General features: G+C 45.4%; 2 protein-coding genes across 4 annotated transcripts in view; one reads left to right on the top strand and one right to left on the bottom strand.

Moving 5' to 3' along the window:
• The window catches only part of ptprz1a (protein tyrosine phosphatase receptor type Z1a), a 47,381-nt gene extending 38,590 nt beyond the window's left edge, over positions 1-8,791 (bottom strand). For 2 of the 3 annotated variants that reach the window (XM_086073247.1, XM_086073250.1), the window contains exon 1: positions 8,411-8,791. In XM_086073247.1, coding sequence (XP_085929373.1) covers positions 8,411-8,492 — 82 coding nt within the window. In that variant the 5' untranslated portion in view covers positions 8,493-8,791. The remainder of the gene's footprint in view (positions 1-8,410) is intronic. The other variant, XM_086073249.1, reaches the window with a different exon arrangement.
• A 5,714-nt stretch (positions 8,792-14,505) lies between these two features.
• On the top strand, positions 14,506-21,037 carry dld (deltaD). The gene is made up of 14 exons (XM_086073497.1): positions 14,506-14,631; positions 15,486-15,561; positions 15,677-15,756; positions 15,969-16,037; positions 16,124-16,193; positions 16,290-16,390; positions 16,460-16,603; positions 16,683-16,784; positions 16,859-17,049; positions 18,047-18,217; positions 18,487-18,676; positions 19,886-20,023; positions 20,100-20,189; positions 20,557-21,037. Exons 1-14 carry the CDS (start codon positions 14,593-14,595, stop codon positions 20,620-20,622), a joined length of 1,527 nt encoding a protein of 508 aa, XP_085929623.1. The 5' UTR covers positions 14,506-14,592; the 3' UTR covers positions 20,623-21,037.
• The last annotated feature ends 66 nt before the right edge of the window (positions 21,038-21,103 follow it).

Raw genomic sequence — 21,103 nt, 5'->3', positions numbered from 1 at the left:
AGGAAGGAAGGAAGGATGTCAAGAAGGAAGGACGGAAGGATGTCAAGAAGGAAGGAAGGAAGCAAGGATGTCAAGAAGGAAGGAAGGAAGGATGTCAAGAAGGAAGGAAGGAAGCAAGGATGTCAAGAAGGAAGGAAGGAAGGAAGGATGTCAAGAAGGAAGGAAGGATGTCAAGAAGGAAGGAAGGAAGGAAGGAAGGAAGGATGTCAAGAAGGAAGGAAGGAAGCAAGGATGTCAAGAAGGAAGGAAGGAAGGAAGTCAAGAAGGAAGGAAGGAAGGAAGGATGTCAAGAAGGAAGGAAGGAAGCAAGGATGTCAAGAAGGAAGGAAGGAAGGAAGTCAAGAAGGAAGGAAGGAAGGAAGGATGTCAAGAAGGAAGGAAGGAAGGAATGGGGTGGTGTTCATCAAATTGGGACACGCCCCTTCTGTCTTGTCAATCAAAGAGTTGAAAGGTTTCCTAACCTGCTGTCAATCAAACAAACGATGCAACTCACGCAAACAAGCACGTGAAGATCCCGTTTTTGGTTTGAACGTGCGTTTTTAATTGGAAGCAAAAGTTGAAAAAAAAAAAAAAAAAAAAAAGGTTCCCCACAGCTTTCCTTCCCTTTTTTTTCCTTCTCCTGTGGGACTCGTGGAGACGACGGCGGGCAACATTTAGCGGCGGCGGCGCCTTGGGGGAAGTTGAACTATTTGAAGGTGCGACCTGATTGAGTTGAGCAGACGATGGATGCGCCTCGTCGTCCTTCTCTCACCTTGACACGCTTGCGCGCTCTCGTTAACGGCGGCCGACGTTCTCTCGGCGCCAAAGCAAACACGCTCGTCTTGAACGTTTGTACTCATGAGGAAATCGTTTTCTAAAAAGATTCGCGCTTTGATGACTGACCTCCACCAAGGACATTTGTCGTGTTTTTGTGCCCTTTTCATCACCAGTTTGCACTCAACTTGCAACAAAATGAGGCCGCGGGAAGAAAAGGACTTTTTTATTGGACTTTTTCCTTCACATTGTGACTTTTTCGACATTTGATGACTTTTTTGAGCAGGAAAATGTCATGGCAAAAATTCGAAATCAAAACAGCTTGTGACGAGCGATGGCCAACTGTTCTTTGCACAGGATAAAGAATATACACTTATTGCGTGTCTGCATTTGTTTTGGTACGGATTGTATTTGTTGCTTTAACGGTTGTAATACTGCAACATCAATGCTACTTTTGTTAGCTTGCCTAAAGCATTTTGCATTACTTCTGTTTTAGGCATCACTATATAGTGTGCGTATACATTGTATAAATAAACAAAATCAGAAAGTACACAGTATGTTTTTAAAAAAACAACAACGAGAACAGCAATTTCGTGTCGTAGCAGAAAAATTCCTTTTCCAGCAAACTCAATTTTCATGAAATGGACGAACACTTCGCTTCATGTTCAAGTCAACTTTAATGTTAGCTGAATGTTTTACTTTGCACTTTTTGTCCAGGATGACATTCATGAGGAAGAAATTAGATTCTGCTGGGAAACGCTCAAAGCAGACCGCGTCTTTCCAGGAAATTCCATAAAAAGACGCCGAGTGGAAAGAAATTTGGGAAGCGCACAACAAATTCCAAGAGGGAGGAAGCGCGGAGGGAATTTTCTCTTTCCTCTTCGTTCTTTATCGTAAATCAGGATTGGAATAAGATTGAAAAGTTGACTTTAGGTTTAGGCTGCATTTCAAAGGACTTTTCATCAACTTGAATTTGTGTCAATCCGGTTTCAAATCAGTTGACAGAATTGTCAGTCTGAATTCGGATCCGTTTGGAACGAGTTCCAAAAGAGCTGAGACGAAGTTTAGATAACATTTCAAATGAGGGTTTTGGCCGCATTTGAAAGCAGGTTTCCACATTTCAGATTTAGACAGCATAATAAATGAATTTTATGGATAAAAATAATAATAATAAAAAGAACAGGGGGTTGGTTTCTAAAATCCCTTTCCATGTAAATGTAATTGTGATCAATCTGATGTTGCAACCTGAAGCCAATATCATTTCATTTACTCTGATTTTTTTTCGGGGACACTCTGAACATTTTCCCCACCAAATGTTTTCCCATACGTGAGAAAAGTCAATTCTAATAATTGTGGTTGAAAGAACCCGAACGTCTTGCACATGTGGAAGCGACGCGTGCGACGGACTTAAGTGCAATTCGCTTTCTGCGATTCCTCGCCACGGGAAGCGACGTTGACCGTGACCGGCGACACGTTTCCCAGCATGCTTTGCGGGACCGCCCCTTGCTGCTTTTTGCAGCGCCTCCACCTCCATTGGACAAAAAAGCTGTTTTTGTCGCTGAGAAATCTGCAGACCGCATCCAAGACTCGCACCCCCCCCCCCCTCGCATCATTTCAGCGGGCACGCCATCGCCCGCCACAAAAGAAGCGCCAGACGCAGCTAATTTCATGTGCTGCGGTGCACATGTGCTAATCACTATTGTGTTGTAACAATTGCCTATCGGGCCAAACTGTTTTTGTTGATCCGCTGCTATTTTCTTGGGGGGGGGGGGGGGGGCGGTGCCACCCAAAGTAGAGGATTAGCGCGACCATGACGGCTGGAGTGTAAAACGTAAATGTCGCGGGCCGCTTTCTGCTCGCCGTCAGCACCTCCACTCGCCCGCAGTCTTGTGTGTGCGTGTGCGCGTGTGTGTGTGTGTGCTCATTACATTCCGCTTTTGGAGCGTCCCGGGCCCCTCGGACCGACCAGCGACCGCTCACTCAAAAAGGAAGAAAAGTGGACAACAACTTCAACGACTCTCAACCAGCTTCTCTGTGGAGGCTCCACTTGTACAACCCCCCCCCCCCCCCGCCCCCCGACCCCCCCATCCCCAAACACACTGAAGTATAGGTAGAAGAAATTCTCCTCCACTCATATTTCTACAGACATCATTTTGACACGTTTTATAATGATGTCATTATAACACCTTATCTGTATTTTACTGCCCCCAAGTGGCCAGGGCATGCACACCAGCAGGAACAACACAATGTCCATTGAAGTGAAGCCAAAAAAAAAAAAAAAAGAAGAAGAAGCAAAAACGGTTTCATTATATGACGGCATATTAGGGCCACGTATATAAAAAACATTTTAAAAATTCAGAGGGAGGGGGCTAATATTCAGAGAGAAAAATGAAAAAAAAATGAAGTGGCAAATTATGCGAGAAAAAAAACTCAGTAATTTACAACAAATACACGTAGCGTAGCTATAGTCTATTTTATTTGAAAACCCGACCAAAAACTATTGGCACAAACATCCGAGTAGTACGTTATGTGTATTTCTCGTACATTTTTTTTCTCGCAAATCTGTGATTTCCTCAAAATAATGCCCCCACCCTCTAAAAAATACATTTATATGTGGCCCAAATATGCCGTCGGACATTTTTTTTGTTCTACTGAACGATGTCATTACGAGACGTTTTCATGACAATATTTACAATACAGTGTTCTTTTTTCTTGTGAAAGACACATTGCAGGACCCCTTGTCGCCCCCCCCCCCCCACCCACGAATTTGTCATCAATTACAGCATCCAGTGAGGACTTGGAGTGGGAAGATGGCCGCCTGCCAGGAGGACGCCAGCAAAGACAAGATGCAAAAAGCTCTCAACGGCTCTCGTCGCTCACACGGGAGACAAACGAGGATTAAAAACATGAAGGGGGGCGAGTTGGGGGGGCGCAGATGAATGGCCGAGGCGGGACGACGCCGCAACGGAAGGAGAAGACGAAGACGCGTGAAAGCCCGAGGAAAGAAAACGAGAGTTTAAGAAGAGCCGCCAGAAAAGAAGCCGAAGAGAAGAAACGACGACGGCACAAAAGTTGCCTTTCACCAACCGGCGCCTTCGAGCGACTTTCCCGGGACAAAAGGTGGCATTTTCTTCCGCTCTCACGTTGACTTCATACGGAAATTGAAGTTTCAACAATTTCAGGCGGCTGCAACGTGAAAAATGGCGCTTTAGAACATTGATCACAATTTCATGTGTCAAGTTTCACATTTGGACCCGATTGCACATTTTTAACCCGATGAATGTCACATGACAAGCTTGACGTTTTAACGTGTTCGCATTAAAACATATCACGTCATGCATTTTCATTTCACAAAAAATATGTTGTATCACATTGACGTACATTTTTTCAATTTCAAATTATTTATGAGTTCAGCACGAGATGGCAAACAATTCTCCACGCTTGGACTTGAAAACTGATCGCAGTCTGGAAACGAACATGACGTCGTACGATTTCATGTCAAGCAATTCCTTGCAATTCTGTTCTTGCCGTTTGTGTGTCTTCTTTTTAGAACCGTACATTTTTCCAAATACAATACTTGGCCTTATTTTCCCCCGCAATATGTCAGTGTATGTCGTTAGCTGGTTAGTGACTTTCAATTTCGAACACACGAAAAGGACTCCGCCCGTGAACCCGACGCAGATCGGATGCTTTGGTTTTGTTTCGCTGCATTCAGCAGTCAAATCGTATCGCGATTGATTGAATGTATTTGAATAATGACTCTTAACTTGCACGGAATCAAATGAGAATGCCAAAAATTTAATAAAAGTCTTTGTGGTTGATCGGGCAGACAAACGAATACGTCGCTTGACGAGGCCGTTAACCCGAACCAGCGCCGCCGCCTCCCGCTGCAACCAACACTTGAGTTTGTTTTTTTTGTTTTTTGTCAGTGACGGCATCCTTGGGACAAATGGTGGTGCCGTCATGCTTAAATGGTTACCCCCCCCCCCCCGCGTGAAACTCACCCAGTCTTTTCTAGGAGAACCCCCCCCCCCCCCCGTCCTGCACCCTCGTTCCGCTACTCGTCCTGAACAAATCTCCACCGTGACAGCATCATTCGGGCCCGAGGAAGCGGTAGAATGGACGTTGGGACAGACGGACGGCAGGACGGACGGCAGGACGGACGGCAGGACGGACGGCAGGACGGACGGCGGGACGGGCGGAGGAACAGACAGACAGACGGCAAGATGGCGAACAGGATGGACGGAAGGTCAGACATTAGGGACGTGCAGTGAGACGGCAACACAGACGGACAGACGGCGGAATGGGCAACGATGCATTTAAGGACGCGTGTTCTCTACCGTTGTCCATCTCAACTCATTGACGACGGTGACAAGCGGAAGATTTTGCCGAAAAGCAAAATAATGCTCAGGAGGTTCGGCTGTGGCAAAACGTGACACGATAATCCGCCGTCGTGATCAACGCTGTCGCGCGGTCACGCAAGATGGAAACGGGTTTGAATCACTGATCTGTACAGATTGCCGGCTATCGGCTATCCAGTTATGTATACAGATCAGTGGGTTAAACGCAGTTGGAGCTCCATCTAGTGGACAAATGACGCAAGGAGCGACTCCAACACTGAACAGCATTTACTGTTCTATCAAAAAAATAATAATAATGGCCACAATGGTAATCAGGATTATTTTCGATTAATACTGTAAATGACGATTATTAATCATCTTACAAGACAAAACGTCTGGGCTTTTACCACTGCTACTTTTCAACAAACAATATGTAAACAGCTGTCAGTGCAAAATGAAACTTTAGAATGAGTGGCTTATTATTTTACAATTAAAATAAAAAATACATAATAAATACGCGATAGTCCTGTTTGCCGTCGTCCAGATAACAGACGCTGATCCCGTTGGAGGCGCGAGCGCCTCATCTCCAATTTTTGCTGTACTTTCTTGTTTGGTCTCGTCATGACTTCGAGTTGACGGCAAGTGGCGCTCGCTTGCGATGCCTCATCGAGCCTCGTGCGCGCCTTCGCCCCCTGGTGGTGGGATGATATCACTGACAATCAGGCTCATTTAATGGTGGCAGCCAACGTCATGATGGCGATTACAACGGACTTCCGACTTCCGGGTTTTACACATTAGCGCTGTTTCCGGCCACTGCTGGCCGCATTCCAACACTCGCACCCCCGCCCCTGCGCCCCCGCTCATCGGCGGGAGGACAATCTGAAATGCTTCGGACACTGAGACAGACACGACACGCTCGCAGCCTCGCTCGCACCCGTCGACCGGAACGCGCAACCGAGGGCCGCAAAGGCGGAAGCGCAAGTGCTGGGACGCGGCGCAAGTCGGAAGTCCCGCCTCCTCCGTGGCATTTAGTCCAATGGGTTTATTGTGCAGCCCCATGAGAACGGAAGATGATTGGTTGGCAAAACTCGGACTGATTACAAGCATTTTGAAAAGGGCTGATGTTGGATGATTTTATCACAGCATTTGTAGCGGGAATCTCGGCAAGTCCGTCGGTCCAAAATGGGAGTAAGGAATGAGTCAGTGATGGCGAAGGCAGCCGGCGCGTCGCAAGGAGGGGAACCGAGCCGCGAAATGTGCCAAACCCGCCGGCGACGACGGAACCCCCAAACCCAAAGTCGCTGCTGGCGCGCCAACAAAAGCCTTCTTCACGCACTTTGCCAAGTTCTGGCTTAATCTTCCTGAAAAAAAGAGGCGGCCCAGACCCCGAGTGCCCCCCCCCCCCCCCCGCTTCGACTCTGCTCCGGCGTCAACAACCACATGCTCATTAAAACTGACATATTCCTGACCGCAAAAGTATTTGCTGCACTCGATGACATGCATTTTCATAATATTGATGGGTTCAAATGTTTTGTTTTGTTTTTATCTCGTTAAATAACTGAATATACATTTGAAAAATTGCTCAATAATTTTACACATGAAATGATTTCATGACATAACTGCTTAGATGATAATAATTATGTTGAATGATTAAAAAGAAATAAATCCTATTTTCATTCTCAAAATCAATTTGTTTTAGAAAGTAATTTATTATTTGAACAAAATAATTTGTATTTTACATGTTTTTCCTCTCATTGATCTCATGAGATGAATTGATTTGTTTGAAATAATACAAGAAAACATTTTACACATGCATTTACCAAAGTAAAGATTCAAGTGAATCGTAAATGCAAACTTTTTCCTTCTACCGTCCGCAATCGAGTGAGCACGATTGCCGACAAAGAAATTGCCCGTCAGTCACGTTTCGACGCGAGGCCGTTGCACACGCACACGCGCCGCATCCTGGTGTGTCAGCATGTCGACACGGCGCAGACGTTTTAATCTCCTCCTGCTCCCGACACGCACACGTAAGATTAGCGACAACGCGCTACGCGTCCACGCATGCCGCCGCATCGCGCCAGCGAGAGCGAGAGCGAGACAAAGTGGAGATTCAACACGGAATCACGATCGCTTTACAAAGCTTGTGAAGCAGCAAAAGGCGAGCTAGCTTAATGCTAATACGTCATGAGAAATACCAAAGAGAGGCTAACAAATAGCGTCAGTCATTTTTGCACCTCTCCAATATCCTAATACAGAATTTGACTGCATCCTACACGTTCGTCTGATTTATACTGCCCCCAGGTGGCAGATGTGAGCACAACAGAAGGAGCAGCACAATGTCCATATAAGTGAAGTAAAAACCTGCTTCATTTTTATGTTATATTTTTGTATGCTTTTTTTTTTTAAGTTATAGACCAATGTTACTTTTCTTGGGGGTAAAAAACAGCTGGAAAAAAAACGAAGAAACTTTTCAATTTGGTTTCAAATTGCTTGCAAAAGTGAAAAGAGAAAGAAGAAGTCAACACACTTGATTGGCTTGAGTGGGCCGCAACAACAACAACAACAACAACAACAACGACGTGGATGCAAGTCTGCAGAAGCTCGACTTTGAATAAAACTATTTGGACCACCAACTGCTTCAGCGCAAACGAGACAGGAAAACTTGGAGCAAAAACTAAATGACAACAAAAACTTTCAGAAAGCAACACAATCCCATTTTGAAGCCAAAGCACCTTTAGAAGTGCGCCACAAACACACAAAAACACAAACCAGAACCAGTAAGATGAAAACAAATGGATAGAAAGGACGAGGACCATCTTTTGGTTCAATCAGACCTCCAGCGTCTCTGGGAAGTGCGCACAAAAACACTGAACCCAAAAAAGAAAAAAAAGAACCACTTCGGCCAGAACAAGTTGGAGCTGAACCACTTTTACAAAAAGGCCCAAACTGCCATTTCAGGCCCAAAGCGCTTTTGCAAGTACAACACAATCACTTCAGTCAAGTCCGCCCGTCCTGGAACAAGTCGCAGCACAAGCAGAAATGGATCAGAACCAACCACTTGGCTTAGAACTGACCAGCACAAGCCACAGACGAGACCCCCCCCCCACCCCCCCTCCCATTTTTCAGACTTAGCAGTCATCATGACCATTGTTTGCTGCTTTAAGCGGAATTTGAATTTCAGCACCTGCTTCAGGTGCGTTGCTTTTTGAAATCAAATTGAGCTGATTTGCATTCAAAAGTTGTGAGTCGTGCGTTGAAGAGTCAAGTTGAGGTGAGTTGAGGCGAGGCGAGCGAACTTGAACCAAGTGCAGTCTGACCTTGTTGCAGGGTCAAGATGATGTGCAGCGCGGCTCGCAGGCTGCAGGCGACGTTGGCGACTTTGGCGACGTTGGCGTCCATGTCTGCCGGCTGGAGGACTGGATGGAGGGGGGGGGGGGGGCAAGGGGACTCCTTCCCGGGACGGCAAAGTGGAGCGAGTCGAGCGAACCTTCACAGAACCTCCATGACGCTCGGAACCTCGGAGCTTTCGTTGCGCGTCCACTCGCGATGCGGGATCTTCTTCCTCTTGTTCTTGTTCCTGTTCTTGCTTCTCCTCCTCCTCCTTTCTTACTTTCTTTCTGCTTCTCTGCGGACACACACAAGCAAGCCGCTTCCTTTTCTCCTCTCGTCTCTCCTTCTGTCAATCTGCAAGTCGCGGACGCGCCTGCATGCCCCGCCCCCTCTTGCGCGCGCGCGCGCGCACGACTCCACGCAACCACAAAAAGCACACCAGCTTCTGCGATCAACTGAGATTGTTTTATCGTGCTTAGAAATACAACAATACAATAAAACACGATACAATTCATTGTAACAAGTAAATCAATCGAATGAAGCAAATACGCCGGCGACAACGAAGCACAAGAGCCGATGGGTTCACAAAGAACAGGGCCGACCAGAACAGGTCCAGACGAAAACCTTTAACGAGTGAGACAAGAACATGAACAAAAAAGAAAACAAAACGTGACACAAAATGAAATCATTTCAAAACAACGCAAACGTTCAGTGCACGTCATGACAACTCAATAGGTTCAAATTATTTCTAAGAAAAATAACAATTTTGGTCCCAACCCAATTGAGCACCACTGCCACCTACTGCAGTGGAAGTGCAATTACACTTCGTCCGCGTAGAGGTCACACACACACCCCGCCTGGTCTCAACCCGTGCGGGACCCGCCCCCTATTTGAGGAGCATTGTTCTTAAGTCATATTTTTCCCACTTGGAACACCAACATGCCTTTTGCATGACGAGTCGCAAATCAAGTTTCATGTTTCCTGACTATGCTGATTCCCTTTTTGGATTATTCTCACTTTTGTTTTCATGAAAAGTAACGCAAATGCATCCTATGTGGTGAGGGTTCCATTTTAGTTTTCTTTCGCTTTTCTGCTGCCTTTGCAGCCTGATGATGCTGACGCAATACACCAGAGGGATCTGTCAACTAAGTGCCAGGATGTGGCGGCCATTTTGCTTTCACACAAGAGCAGACAGCAAAGCAAACCGTGTTTAATGTGGCATGTGCAGGATTTTTTTTTTCCAACTCTGACAAGAGTGAGATCGATAGACAATGTTTATTTATTGATACATTTGATGTATTTTTAATGGATGCATTTTTGGGTGAATTTTAATTTCTTAGTTCTTTTTCTTTTCGTCTGAATTAAGTGTTTTTAAACAACTTATTTTGTTCCTTGATGCGCTTATTGGCATGTTGTTGTATTTATTCTGAAATTAATATTATGCAGCAGGATGAGATTATAATGGTATATATTCATTCGTTCATGTATTTCAGTAGTTTGAAACTATTTGTGGAAGCGTTTTTCAACTTTTCCTCTTTGAGTGCGTGAAGATTTTCCAAGTTGAAACCAGCGAATACATTTGCATAATTTACGCTGGATTATCTCTAATTTATGCAAAAACTGCTTTCCACTTGTTAGCATCAATGTTCACAAGGGTGGAGGGGGTGCTGGGGGGCAGTGGGGGGTTGGAGGGGGGTTGGAGATAAACTTAGTGCCCCCTCCCCTTCAAAAAAGAGAAGACCCCATTTGAGGAGTCCTGGTCGTCATCAGCTTTTATTTTTGAAAAACGCGACTCGCCTGTTGAAGTCTTTTCTCCTCAAGCTCCGCCCGCTCGATCATGCATGAGCGGCACTGCGGTTACCGCGGCGACGGCGGGAAGCGGTTACCACGGCGACGCCGCGGCACCCTGTTGACACTTGGTGACGTCGCTTCCACGACAGAACAAAGATTTCTGATGGTTGTAAAAAGACGAGCTAATTGCTAAATGTTAGCCTCACCGCTAGCACGCACAACTTCTGCGATTGGCTGAAAATTCTTACGATTGTGTTGCATCATTGACTTGTCATCAACCTCACCACCGATGCTAGGCTACTTGCTAATGTGCTCATGTTAGCCTACGTTCGAGCAAGTACGCACACACACACACACGCGCACACATCTTGATGACCATGGTATGCTAATTGCTAATGTTAGCCTGAACGCGACACATCTGTGATGGGCATTTTATTTTGGTGTGTTGTCAATTGGCATCAATGCGCATCACACTCGATGGACTTATCAGCGGTTCTCGTTGCTAAAGCTCTCATTTCAGCCTTGCTGCCGGTGACGTACTTTTGTGAGCCAATCAATCCGTTTTGTCAACTTTTCCTAATGTCCACTGACCCTTTTCTGTTTTTTTTCCCTTTGCCGGTGGTGACACGCGAGCCGACCGGCCTCCATCTCTGAAAGGGAGAGGTGCTGTCCGCCGTCTCCGCCCGCAGATGAAGTTACATGGGAAGTGGCGGCGGCCATTGAAGGTGACAAAACCGCAAATCAGATCAGAACATCTGCTTTTTGTCGCGCGCGTGTGCATGACATGCTCATTCTTTTCTTCATTCAGTTCCACAAAACGACTTTGACTTGGAAACGCTGTTGCTTCAACCTTTTTGTTACTCACCGTTGATGGTGACAAAACTGAGGCATAAAACAAAATTGAATCAAACATTGCATATTTAAACACTCCAAATATTCAACCAAACTAAATCCTGATGAAAGTTTGCTATCTTTATGCTAACATCAAACGGGAACTGCTTACAGGCTAACGGAAATGAGCAAGGCTGTTACAGTAATTCCAAACCATGCAACTGCCACTTTAACAAGTGTGTGTATGGATGTGTGTGTGTGTGTGTGCGCGCGCGCACACGTGTGTGAGTTGTTGTCGAGTGTGTAATAATCCCCGCAACATCAATACATGGATTGAGGTAACCAGGTCATGCAGAAGAGCCTGCGGTGTCATTGAACACATCCCCCCAGTAATCCGCCACACCCGCTACACTTTACTCTATGATAGTCCCCGCCCACCCACAAAGAGGTCAGAGGTCGGATACCAGCTAATGGTCCTCAGCAGATTCATATCAACATCACCAGGAGATTGCGATTACTGAGAACGACTTGATCAACTGTTACAGTCGATTATGTAGTCCACGATTGATCGTTTCAGCCCAAGAGTCAACCTTGTGGGAAAAAAAAATTCTGTTGTGACTGATTAGAAAGTAGGCAGTGATCCGATGTTTCCCAAGTTGTTGATATTAGTTGATGGGAACCATCCGAAAGCGGCGCCGTGCCGCTTTGAAGCCGGGCCCTCATTGTGTGTGTGTGTGTGTGTGTGTGTAGGGGGGGGGGGGGGGGTGATCCGCCCGCCGGCCCGCCCGCTTCTTTGTGGCCCGCCGAACTGCGGAGAAGATTGAGCGTCGCTAACGACGACTCTCAGCATTCCGGGCGCATTGGAGGACGCTTCACATTCTTTGAGGGCTCCACAAGCACAAACGCTTCCATTGCCACAATATGATCCGCATTAACCGCACGCACGCACGCACGCACGCACGCACGCACGCACGCACTCACACACTTGTCTTTGTATCATCGTGGGGACATCTCATTGACATAATACATTTCCTAGCACCTTCCACGAACCCCAAGCATGAGAAATGATTGCCTGTCGCCATTTCTTCCCCTCACCTCAACCATAACCCGATTCAAACCTAAACTCTAAAATCAAGTCTTGACCCTGAAAATAAAGTCTTGAGTTGTGAGGACCGGCCAAAATGTCCTCACTTCACAAAAATGTTCAATCTGTTGGTTAAAGGCGTATTTTGGTCCTCACAATGTAGTATGTACAAGTACACACACACACACACACACACACACACACACACACACACCCCCACACACACACACACACACTTTGTGTCGTTGTGTCTCCGAGCAACATTTTGACTTTTTTTTTCTGCTTTTCTTCCGACACACTGAAGCAAAGTTTCTGTTAAAAAGAACCTTTTTCCCCAACACTTTTCATGCCAACTTGCGTGGTCCACTGTAACGTGTGACCCGCCTCCCGAAAAACAAAAACAAAAGGTGCCAATGCATCATTCATAAAGTCCAGCACAACTTTGAAGTGTGCCGTCACTTCAAAGTTGCCCTCAAAGCTCTTTGGGGGCTTTTCAGCGCACAGCATAAACTCGCCACACGCCCTTTTCTCAGGAGGGGGGGGGGGGGGGGGGGCACTTGCTCCATATTGCGACACACACACACACACACACACAAATGCTAGTCTTTTTGTGACTAGGAGAGCTAAATAGAAGTCTGCACGAACATTCTGTATTTGGCTTCTCGTACCTCCAGAAGTTTGAGCGGCTACCTTTGCAACGATTCAAACTTATTTTGACACGCTCACATTTATTTCAATCATACCTAGTATGCAAATTGACTCTTGCCCTTCCTAACACCCTAACATCTGGATTTTGGCCTGTTTTACTGCCTTCTAACATACTGGCATGACGTAGGCCAAATGCTAAGAAAATGGCTTTTCTTAAAAAACAAAAACAAAAAACAAACGATGAGAACGTATTGTGAAAGCTTTAAAGGAGTCAGGGTTTGAAAGCAAGGTTTCAAAGGGTCTGACTCTTGAGTAGCGATTTTTTAAAAGTTCAGCTGTTAGAATGTGTGACCTCGACTCGAGTTTTAAACCGTTCCACGAAGCACAAACAAAACGACAGTGTTTCCCTCTAGTGGAAAATAGTTCGAACTGCAGGCAGATTTGAAAAAGATCATGAATTTCCACTTTCCAGTTTATTAATGTAAGATTCTGCAAACATGATCATTTCAATTTTTAATGATGACGTGATTTATAAAACTCACATATCTCCTTCACTGCCCTTGACAAGTATATTTGTCAATTCCCTTTTTCCCCACCAGAGACAGGTTCGGGAGAATCTGATTCTGCTCCACTGTAAATTTCAAACTTGGAAACAACTTTATTGATGCACCACCAGTAGATGACATTATTGTCCCATTTTATATGAAATAAACACAGTGTGGGAGAAAGTGCTCCATTTTGTGTAACCTATATTTTTCTACTGTTGATTATAAAAGAACGGAAAAAGGCAGAAAGGAGAGAGTCTATTCTGTCATTTGGCAGATTCGGTGTTTATATACTTATTGAATACAATATCGTGTGAGTCTTGAAATTGTTGGAATTTTCTCAAATGGCTGCCAGTGAATGTTTTTGTGTATATATATATATATATATATATATATATATATATATATATATATATATACAGTGTTCCCTCATTTTCCGCTGGGGTTAGGTTAAAAAAAAAAAGCCGAAATAAGTGAAGTCCGCAAAGTAGTTAGTTTTATGTTTTATATTTATTATAAATGTTCTAAGGCTCTAAAACCCCTCACCGCACATTTGATACACTTTTCTCATCGAGGCACTTAGACGTTCTCACATTTCTCTCTTGTTTAAACATTCTCAATGTTCAAACTATGTATAGCCAAATTAATATTTGTAGTCCATTTACCATGTAAGTAACCATCTTGCCAATGATTAATCAGCTGCTATTTTACCTAAATTTAAAAAACGAATAAAAATGATACTATATTTTTTAAATCACATTTTTTTTTTTTAAATGAATAGAAATGTTCACAAGTGTTACATAAATGTCCACATTTCTTCACTGTAGGGAGTCACTTACAGATATACTTGACTTTTTAGCCATTTTCAGTAGTAGAAAGTTGTCTTTTTCCCATTATGCCGCTTGCTGTCGCCTGAAAATGACATCACAGGTGCTCAAAAACCTGGTAACGACCAATCACGGCTCACCTGTTTTTTGGGGGTTTGGTCATGTGACGTAAGCACACAGCCATAAATGCCCTGAATGAGTCAAGCATCCCTCTATTAAGGTCACTGTTCTTTTTATTTTTTTCATTGTATTTGTATTTGTATTGCGTGTAGCTTTATGATAATGGTTGTGACTTATTACTGACTAGTTTGAATAACGTTTCCTTACCGTCGGCGACTACTGACGTCATATTCGTGCGCCAGGCTGTCAGGAGTCCTTGGCTGCTCTGCTGGGCCTTGTGGAGGTGAAGCAACTTACCTTTGACGTGAAAGCACAGCGACAAAATGCACACTTGGACGCAGTTATATCGAACTCTCGCCACGGTAAGAAGTCCACTCGTAACCCGAATCACTACACTCGTTGTCGGCTCAGGAGGTTTTTGTTTTTGTTGTTTTTTTTGCCGCTTGCCACCGCCCGGCTAGCTCGTCGGCTAATAATACCAGACTCGGTGAGGAAAACACGCAGTTGACCCCTTTTGATACTTCAACATTCAAAATATTCACTTGAGCGTGCCTTGATATTACTTTCCCGTTTTTTGTGTTGGTTCTGCTGCATTCGGCATTCGCAGATATTAAACAAACTGTTAAGTGTATATACTTTGCCAGAAAGTTCACGATAGCCTTCTGCAGGTCCAAGAAGTACTCAAAGTCGTTGCTATCTCAACGCACTTTGTCTACATTTCTAAACGCTATTTGATCAATTAGTGACACAATACTCCACGAGAAGTCATAAATATGAATTGACACGCTAACTAACGCCTTAGCGCAAAGGCGAGTTGGCACATCTAAGCTAAGGTTACACAATTTGTTACGTTGTGACGCTTGGATTCAAACTCAAGTTGACCAATTTTATTTGTATTCTTTCTTAGAGCCTGTGTATATCTTTCGATCATATCAACACAATGGCAAAAAGACACAGGACACAACTATGGAACTTTTGTACAAGTACACGCTTGTTACGACACGATTAGTGTGCTCACGTTTGTGTTGACGTCGCTTCAATTCTTGTGTGCATTATTGTTATTATTGTTCCAGTAATGCTAATGCAGTAGCTGTAGCAGCACTTGTGCAATGTGTCAAAAGTTGGATTTGCTTCCATCTTGCAGTGTGTCTGTCGCCTTGCAGCACTTGTGACTTATTTTTGTGATGTTGTTTTTTGTGTTGTCGCCATCGCACAGCGAAGTCATCAGCTCCCATGCAAGCTGCACGGAGTAGCGGTGTTGTCGGTCCGAACGTACGCTGATAAAGCAGCCAGTAAGATAACACCGTCACTACCCGTTCTGTGCAAAGTCTAGCACCTGACAAAGTAGAGTTACACATTTTGTGATGTTTCGTTGATTTGTTGTTGTTGTTGCTGCTTGTGTCACAGTCGATGCGGACGTCACAGTTGTCGGTTCCGGTCCAGGTGGTTACGTCGCCGCCATCAAAGCTGCGCAGCTCGGCTTCAAGGTAAACGAATGCCTCAAATGTTGTCTTTTTAACACGAGCCGGGTTTGGGTGGAGACTTTGTTGTCATTGTTGAAATATTGCCGTTTTCCAAGTAAAAGGCCGGTAACATATTTCACTTTTCACCGGGTCCTCACGTTGTTGTTTTTTGTGTACTTTGCGTTTTTACTTTTTTTTTTTTTTTGACTAATGCAGTCTTTGTGTCCTCCTGACAGACAGTTTGTGTGGAGAAAAATGCCACACTGGGCGGAACTTGCCTGAATGTTGGCTGCATCCCTTCCAAAGTAAGACACTTGCAATTGTGTTTTTGTGTTACGATGAGACACGCGCAGTCATGCCGAATGTCCACGGTTGTCTTAAATGTGCGCAGGCGCTCCTGAACAACTCGTACTTGTATCACCTGGCTCATGGCAAAGACTTAGAGAGCAGGGGCATCGAAAGTAAGATGAAAGGCCGACGTCACACAGAGGACAGATTAGCACTCCGACTGGTTCTCATTCCAAGAAAATCAACGTCGACGTGGGTTTCTTTTTCAGTTTCCGGCATCTCCCTCAACCTCGAGAAGATGATGGCGCAGAAAAGCGGGGCAGTCAAAGCGCTGACCGGGGGCATCGCGCATCTCTTCAAACAGAACAAAGTGAGACCTCCTTCCCCCTTCGCCCTCAATCTTTGTCGGTCCCGGTGACGTGGCGTCTCCTCCCGTCAGGTGACACACGTCAACGGCTTGGGCAAGGTGACGGGAAAGAACCAGGTGACGGCCACGACAGCTGACGGCGGCGAGCAAGTTATCAACACCAAGAACATCCTCATCGCCACTGGCTCCGAAGTCACGCCCTTCCCGGGAATTCAGGTACGTGCTCCAGCAAGCGTGGACACTCCACATCGGAAGACCAGATGTGTCAAACTTGTCGTCTATTTTTGGCGGACAGATCGACGAGGAGACGGTGGTGTCGTCGACGGGCGCGCTGTCCCTGACGAAAGTTCCGGAGGAGCTGATCGTAATCGGCGCCGGCGTCATCGGAGTGGAGCTGGTGGGCGTCGTCCCCGCGGTCGCGTGACGCCGGCGGGGCGCGGCTGACCTCGCCTCCTCCTTGTCTCGCCGCAGGGCTCCGTGTGGCAGCGGTTGGGCGCCAAGGTGACGGCGGTGGAGTTCCTCGGCCACGTGGGCGGCATGGGCATCGACATGGAGATCGCCAAGAACTTCCAGCGCATCCTGCAGAAGCAGGGCCTTAAGTTCAAACTGGGCACCAAAGTGCTGGGCGCCACTCGGAGGCCTGACGGGAAAATGGACGTGGCGTGAGTAGCGGCGCCTCCCTCTCCCGTCCGTCCGCACGGCCAGACGCCATGCGGTGCGAGTGCCTTGAGATACGAGTGACCCAACTTGTAAGCCATTCTACGGCCGACCGTATGATGTTCTTGATCCTCTTCTAAGAACGCTGCTGAGTAGGGCTGCACAATTAATTCAGTTTTAATCGTGAACACAATTTTGGCAGCCACGATTAAATGAACTATTATTGTAGATGATAATTACATGTCAAATTCCGCATATCTAATCAAGGATTTTCTTAAGCAGTAGTCAGCCTACCACCAGGGGGCGAACGCATGCTAAAGGCTTCGTTAGGCTGCTTAAATAACAAGCAAGCACACCAGCGGCAGGAGCCTGTGCAGATGTTACAAGTACATTTCTTAAATATGATTTTGCACTGAAAACTCTTTACTTTATGTTTGTTGAAAAGTCATGGAATACAAATACAGATTAATTGTAACGCATAATCGTGATGATTAATTTGGCCATAATCATGCAGCTCGACTGAGGAACCGAGATGACTTCTTTCATGGATATTTTTGCATTATACTGCCCCCAGGTGGCTGAGATGTGCACACACACACCAGAAGTGGCGACACTGTGTCCATTGAATTGAAGCAAAAAAACGAGCAAAAGTGTTGACTTCCGTTTTTAGGATGTACGACATAATAGAGTGCTATTTGTCTTATTCGAAACACATCACAACAATTTTTGTTGTTTGGAAGGCTGGAACGGATTAAGAGCTTTTTACGGAATCTTTTAAACACAGTATCTCTGAAATTAGATTTGGCCGGGGAAAAGCAACGGAATAATAAGAAAGAAAATAATACACCTTTTTTTATTCCTTGAAAATAATGTTAGGTAGTGGAGGACGTTAAAGAAAATGTTTTTTTCCTTGATACCGTAAGTGTTATTTATGAAAAGCGTATACAAAATATGGGGGCGTTTTGGAGGTGGTTAATGGTCTTTCCCTTGGTGCGGGTTCAGCGTGGAGGCAGCGGCTGGCGGCAAGAATGAAACGTTGACGTGCGACGTGCTGCTGGTGTGCATCGGCCGGCGACCGTTCACTCAAGACTTGGGCCTGGAGGCCGTGGGCATCCAGCTGGACAACCGCGGGCGCATCCCCGTCAACGGCCGCTTCCAGACCAACGTGCCCAGGTACGTCCCTTCGCTATCTGGCCCATGAAAACACCACAAAAATTAAAATTTTAAGCCATTGTTGAACTCTTTCCCAAAAAAGTCATTGGGGGTGGGGATACAAATTCTCACGGGAGGAATAGGTACCCCCTCCCCTTTTGAAAAGGAGAGCCCTAAACATCTGGTGACTGTTCCTGTGTATTCCTATGATCATTTTCAGCAAGTGTAGCAAATTTGAGCAGGTTCCCTTTTTGCAATGACAATGTCACGTGTCACGTTTGCGGCGGCAGCATCCACGCCATCGGGGACGTGGTGGCGGGGCCCATGTTGGCGCACAAGGCGGAGGACGAGGGCATCATCTGCGTGGAGGGCATGGCGGGCGGCGCCGTGCACATCGACTACAACTGCGTGCCCTCCGTCATCTACACGCACCCAGAGGTGGCCTGGGTGGGCAAGACCGAGGAGCAGGTCAAGGAAGAGGTCAGCATGCGTCACCAACTTGATTGTCGTCAGATGTTTTCTTCTTCTTCAACCTGACCGGCAACGGTGTCGTACTTTATGCTTTCACTCATATGCTTGTTAGTTGGAGAAGTAAGACGGGTAGGAAGGCTTAGATTTAGTGGTGCAACGGATCATGGGGGGGCGGGGCTTAAGGGCATTCACAGTCGATACCATTCTGACATGTTAAGGAAACATACTCAATGTAACACGCTAAGACTAACTTCAAAATAAAGTTGACCAAATGCAGTAATACATTGACGGCAAAGCAAATAGCCTTAGTAGACTTTTACTTTGAAGTTGGCCCACGTCGTGGCGTGATGGCTAACTTGATTTCCCTTTTCTTTTCTTTTTTTCTTTTTCTTTTTTTTTTCTTTTTCTTTTTTTTTTCTTTTTTTTTTTTGACTTCCCTTTTCGATGTTTCTATAATTGTAGTTGATTGACAATCTTAGTTGCGACCAACATCAACACAACGCTATCCCAAACTCATGTTCAATCGCTAATTTAGGACGCTAAGAAACCGCTAATTAATTATGCCGCCATTGTATGATACGACCGAAGTCTCTGGCATAAGCGGCCTTGTAAGTCTCAGACTCAAATCCGTGATCCCATCCGAACCGTGACTTTTCTGATCCGTTGCACCACGAGTTAGAAGATTATTCAAGATTATTTTCAATTCAGTGTCATTAAACTTAAAAAGCAGGGGGGATTTCCAAATTTTACATTAAATTTTTTTAAAAGGCGTCCTAAACCTTCCTAAACGTTATTTAAATTTAAACTTTACAAAATCTATTTGAATCGAAATTGGAAAATGTTTAAATACAAAATAAAATCATCATAAACCAGCAATGAAGGAATTCCAATCAGGTTATAGGATTATGCAAGCTTTTTTTTTTTACTTTAAAAAAACAAAACACATTCACACAAATACAAAATATATATATATAAAAAGTATATATATATGTATGTGTGTGTGTGTATATATATATATATATATAAGACTTCGAAAATGTATCTTTTTAAATGTGTATCTGGGCCCATTATTTGGATGAATTTAGATGGCACTATATTATACACCTGTTACTGTATACATATGATTTAAGACAAAAAAAAAGTGGAGCCTTGTACCAGATGACGTCATTGTTATTTTTGAAAATGTCTGCTCTTAGCTGCAACATTGTCACTGTTCAGGGCGTTCCCTACAAAGTGGGCAAGTTCCCGTTCGCCGCCAACAGCCGCGCCAAAACCAACGCCGACACGGACGGCCTGGTCAAGATCCTCAGCCACAAGGAGACGGACAGGATGCTGGGCGCGCACATCCTCGGAACCGTAAGACCTCCCTCCGCGCGCCGGCCTCACGCCGCCGACGCTTGCGTTCCCGTCTAACGCTACTTGCGGCCTGTAGGGGGCGGGAGAGATGATCAATGAGGCGGCCCTCGCAATGGAGTACGGCGCGTCGTGCGAGGATATCGCCAGAGTCTGCCACGCCCACCCGGTACGTCATGGCTCACATCAGTTGTCAATCAAATCACAATGTCCCATCTCTAATGAGCTATTTTTAGAACGGCCTGCTTGCTACTCATGTGGTCCTTGGGTGCGAATGGGTCCGGTGACTGCAGGCACCACGTTGGTGACCCCTGTCCCTAGACTATACCTAGACTAATACTAGCTCCCGATTCAAGTAGACGAGAACCGAATTAGAGTCGAACCATTCTGAAATGTAACTGGACCTTGAATTTTTTATCCTTGTGCTACTTTGATGACAATTTTGCCACAAAATTGTCATGAAGACACCCGGGAAATCTTTTGAACAACAGAAAATGAAGGCCTATTTTTTTCTCGGTTTCCTCTTCCTGTTGCAGACGGTGTCGGAGGCGTTCCGAGAAGCCAACCTGGCCGCCTCCTTCGGGAAGGCCATCAACTTCTGAGCGTCGTCTTCGTCACGTGCGGGAACAGGAAGTTGCGCCAGCAGGAAAGTCCCACATCCAATTTCTTACCCCAGAAGACCTCCCAGCTTCTTCTTCTACTCTTATTTCCTGCATACTCATTTACATATTCAATAGAACTATTATGAGAGGGCAAGTTTTTTGTTTGTTATTATTTCCAGTTGAAGGTTAGAAGTTGACTTTGTCATCGTGTCGGGAGGCAGAAATATCCGTCAAAGTTGTCAGTGCGTCATTTCGGAACGCTCAAATCTCAATTGGCATCGCACCACTTTTATTTATTCCTACTTCCTGTATGATGGCGCTTAGCACACGCCGTGCTAGCCGGCACTCCTTTTGACTTTTAGGAGATTTATTCCAATTGCATAAATAAATAAATAATTACATCATGTGGTCAACACCCTTGCCTGATGTTTTTTTTTCCTTTCAGCTTCACAACGCGCTGACATCACAATAATGCCACATG

The sequence above is a fragment of the Leptonotus elevatus genome, chromosome 4, assembly GCF_054856555.1.
Source record: "Leptonotus elevatus isolate MCC_2025b chromosome 4, RoL_Lele_1.0, whole genome shotgun sequence".
NCBI classification, from domain to species: Eukaryota; Metazoa; Chordata; class Actinopteri; order Syngnathiformes; family Syngnathidae; genus Leptonotus; species Leptonotus elevatus.
This window is presented reverse-complemented; position numbering and strand designations above follow the sequence as displayed.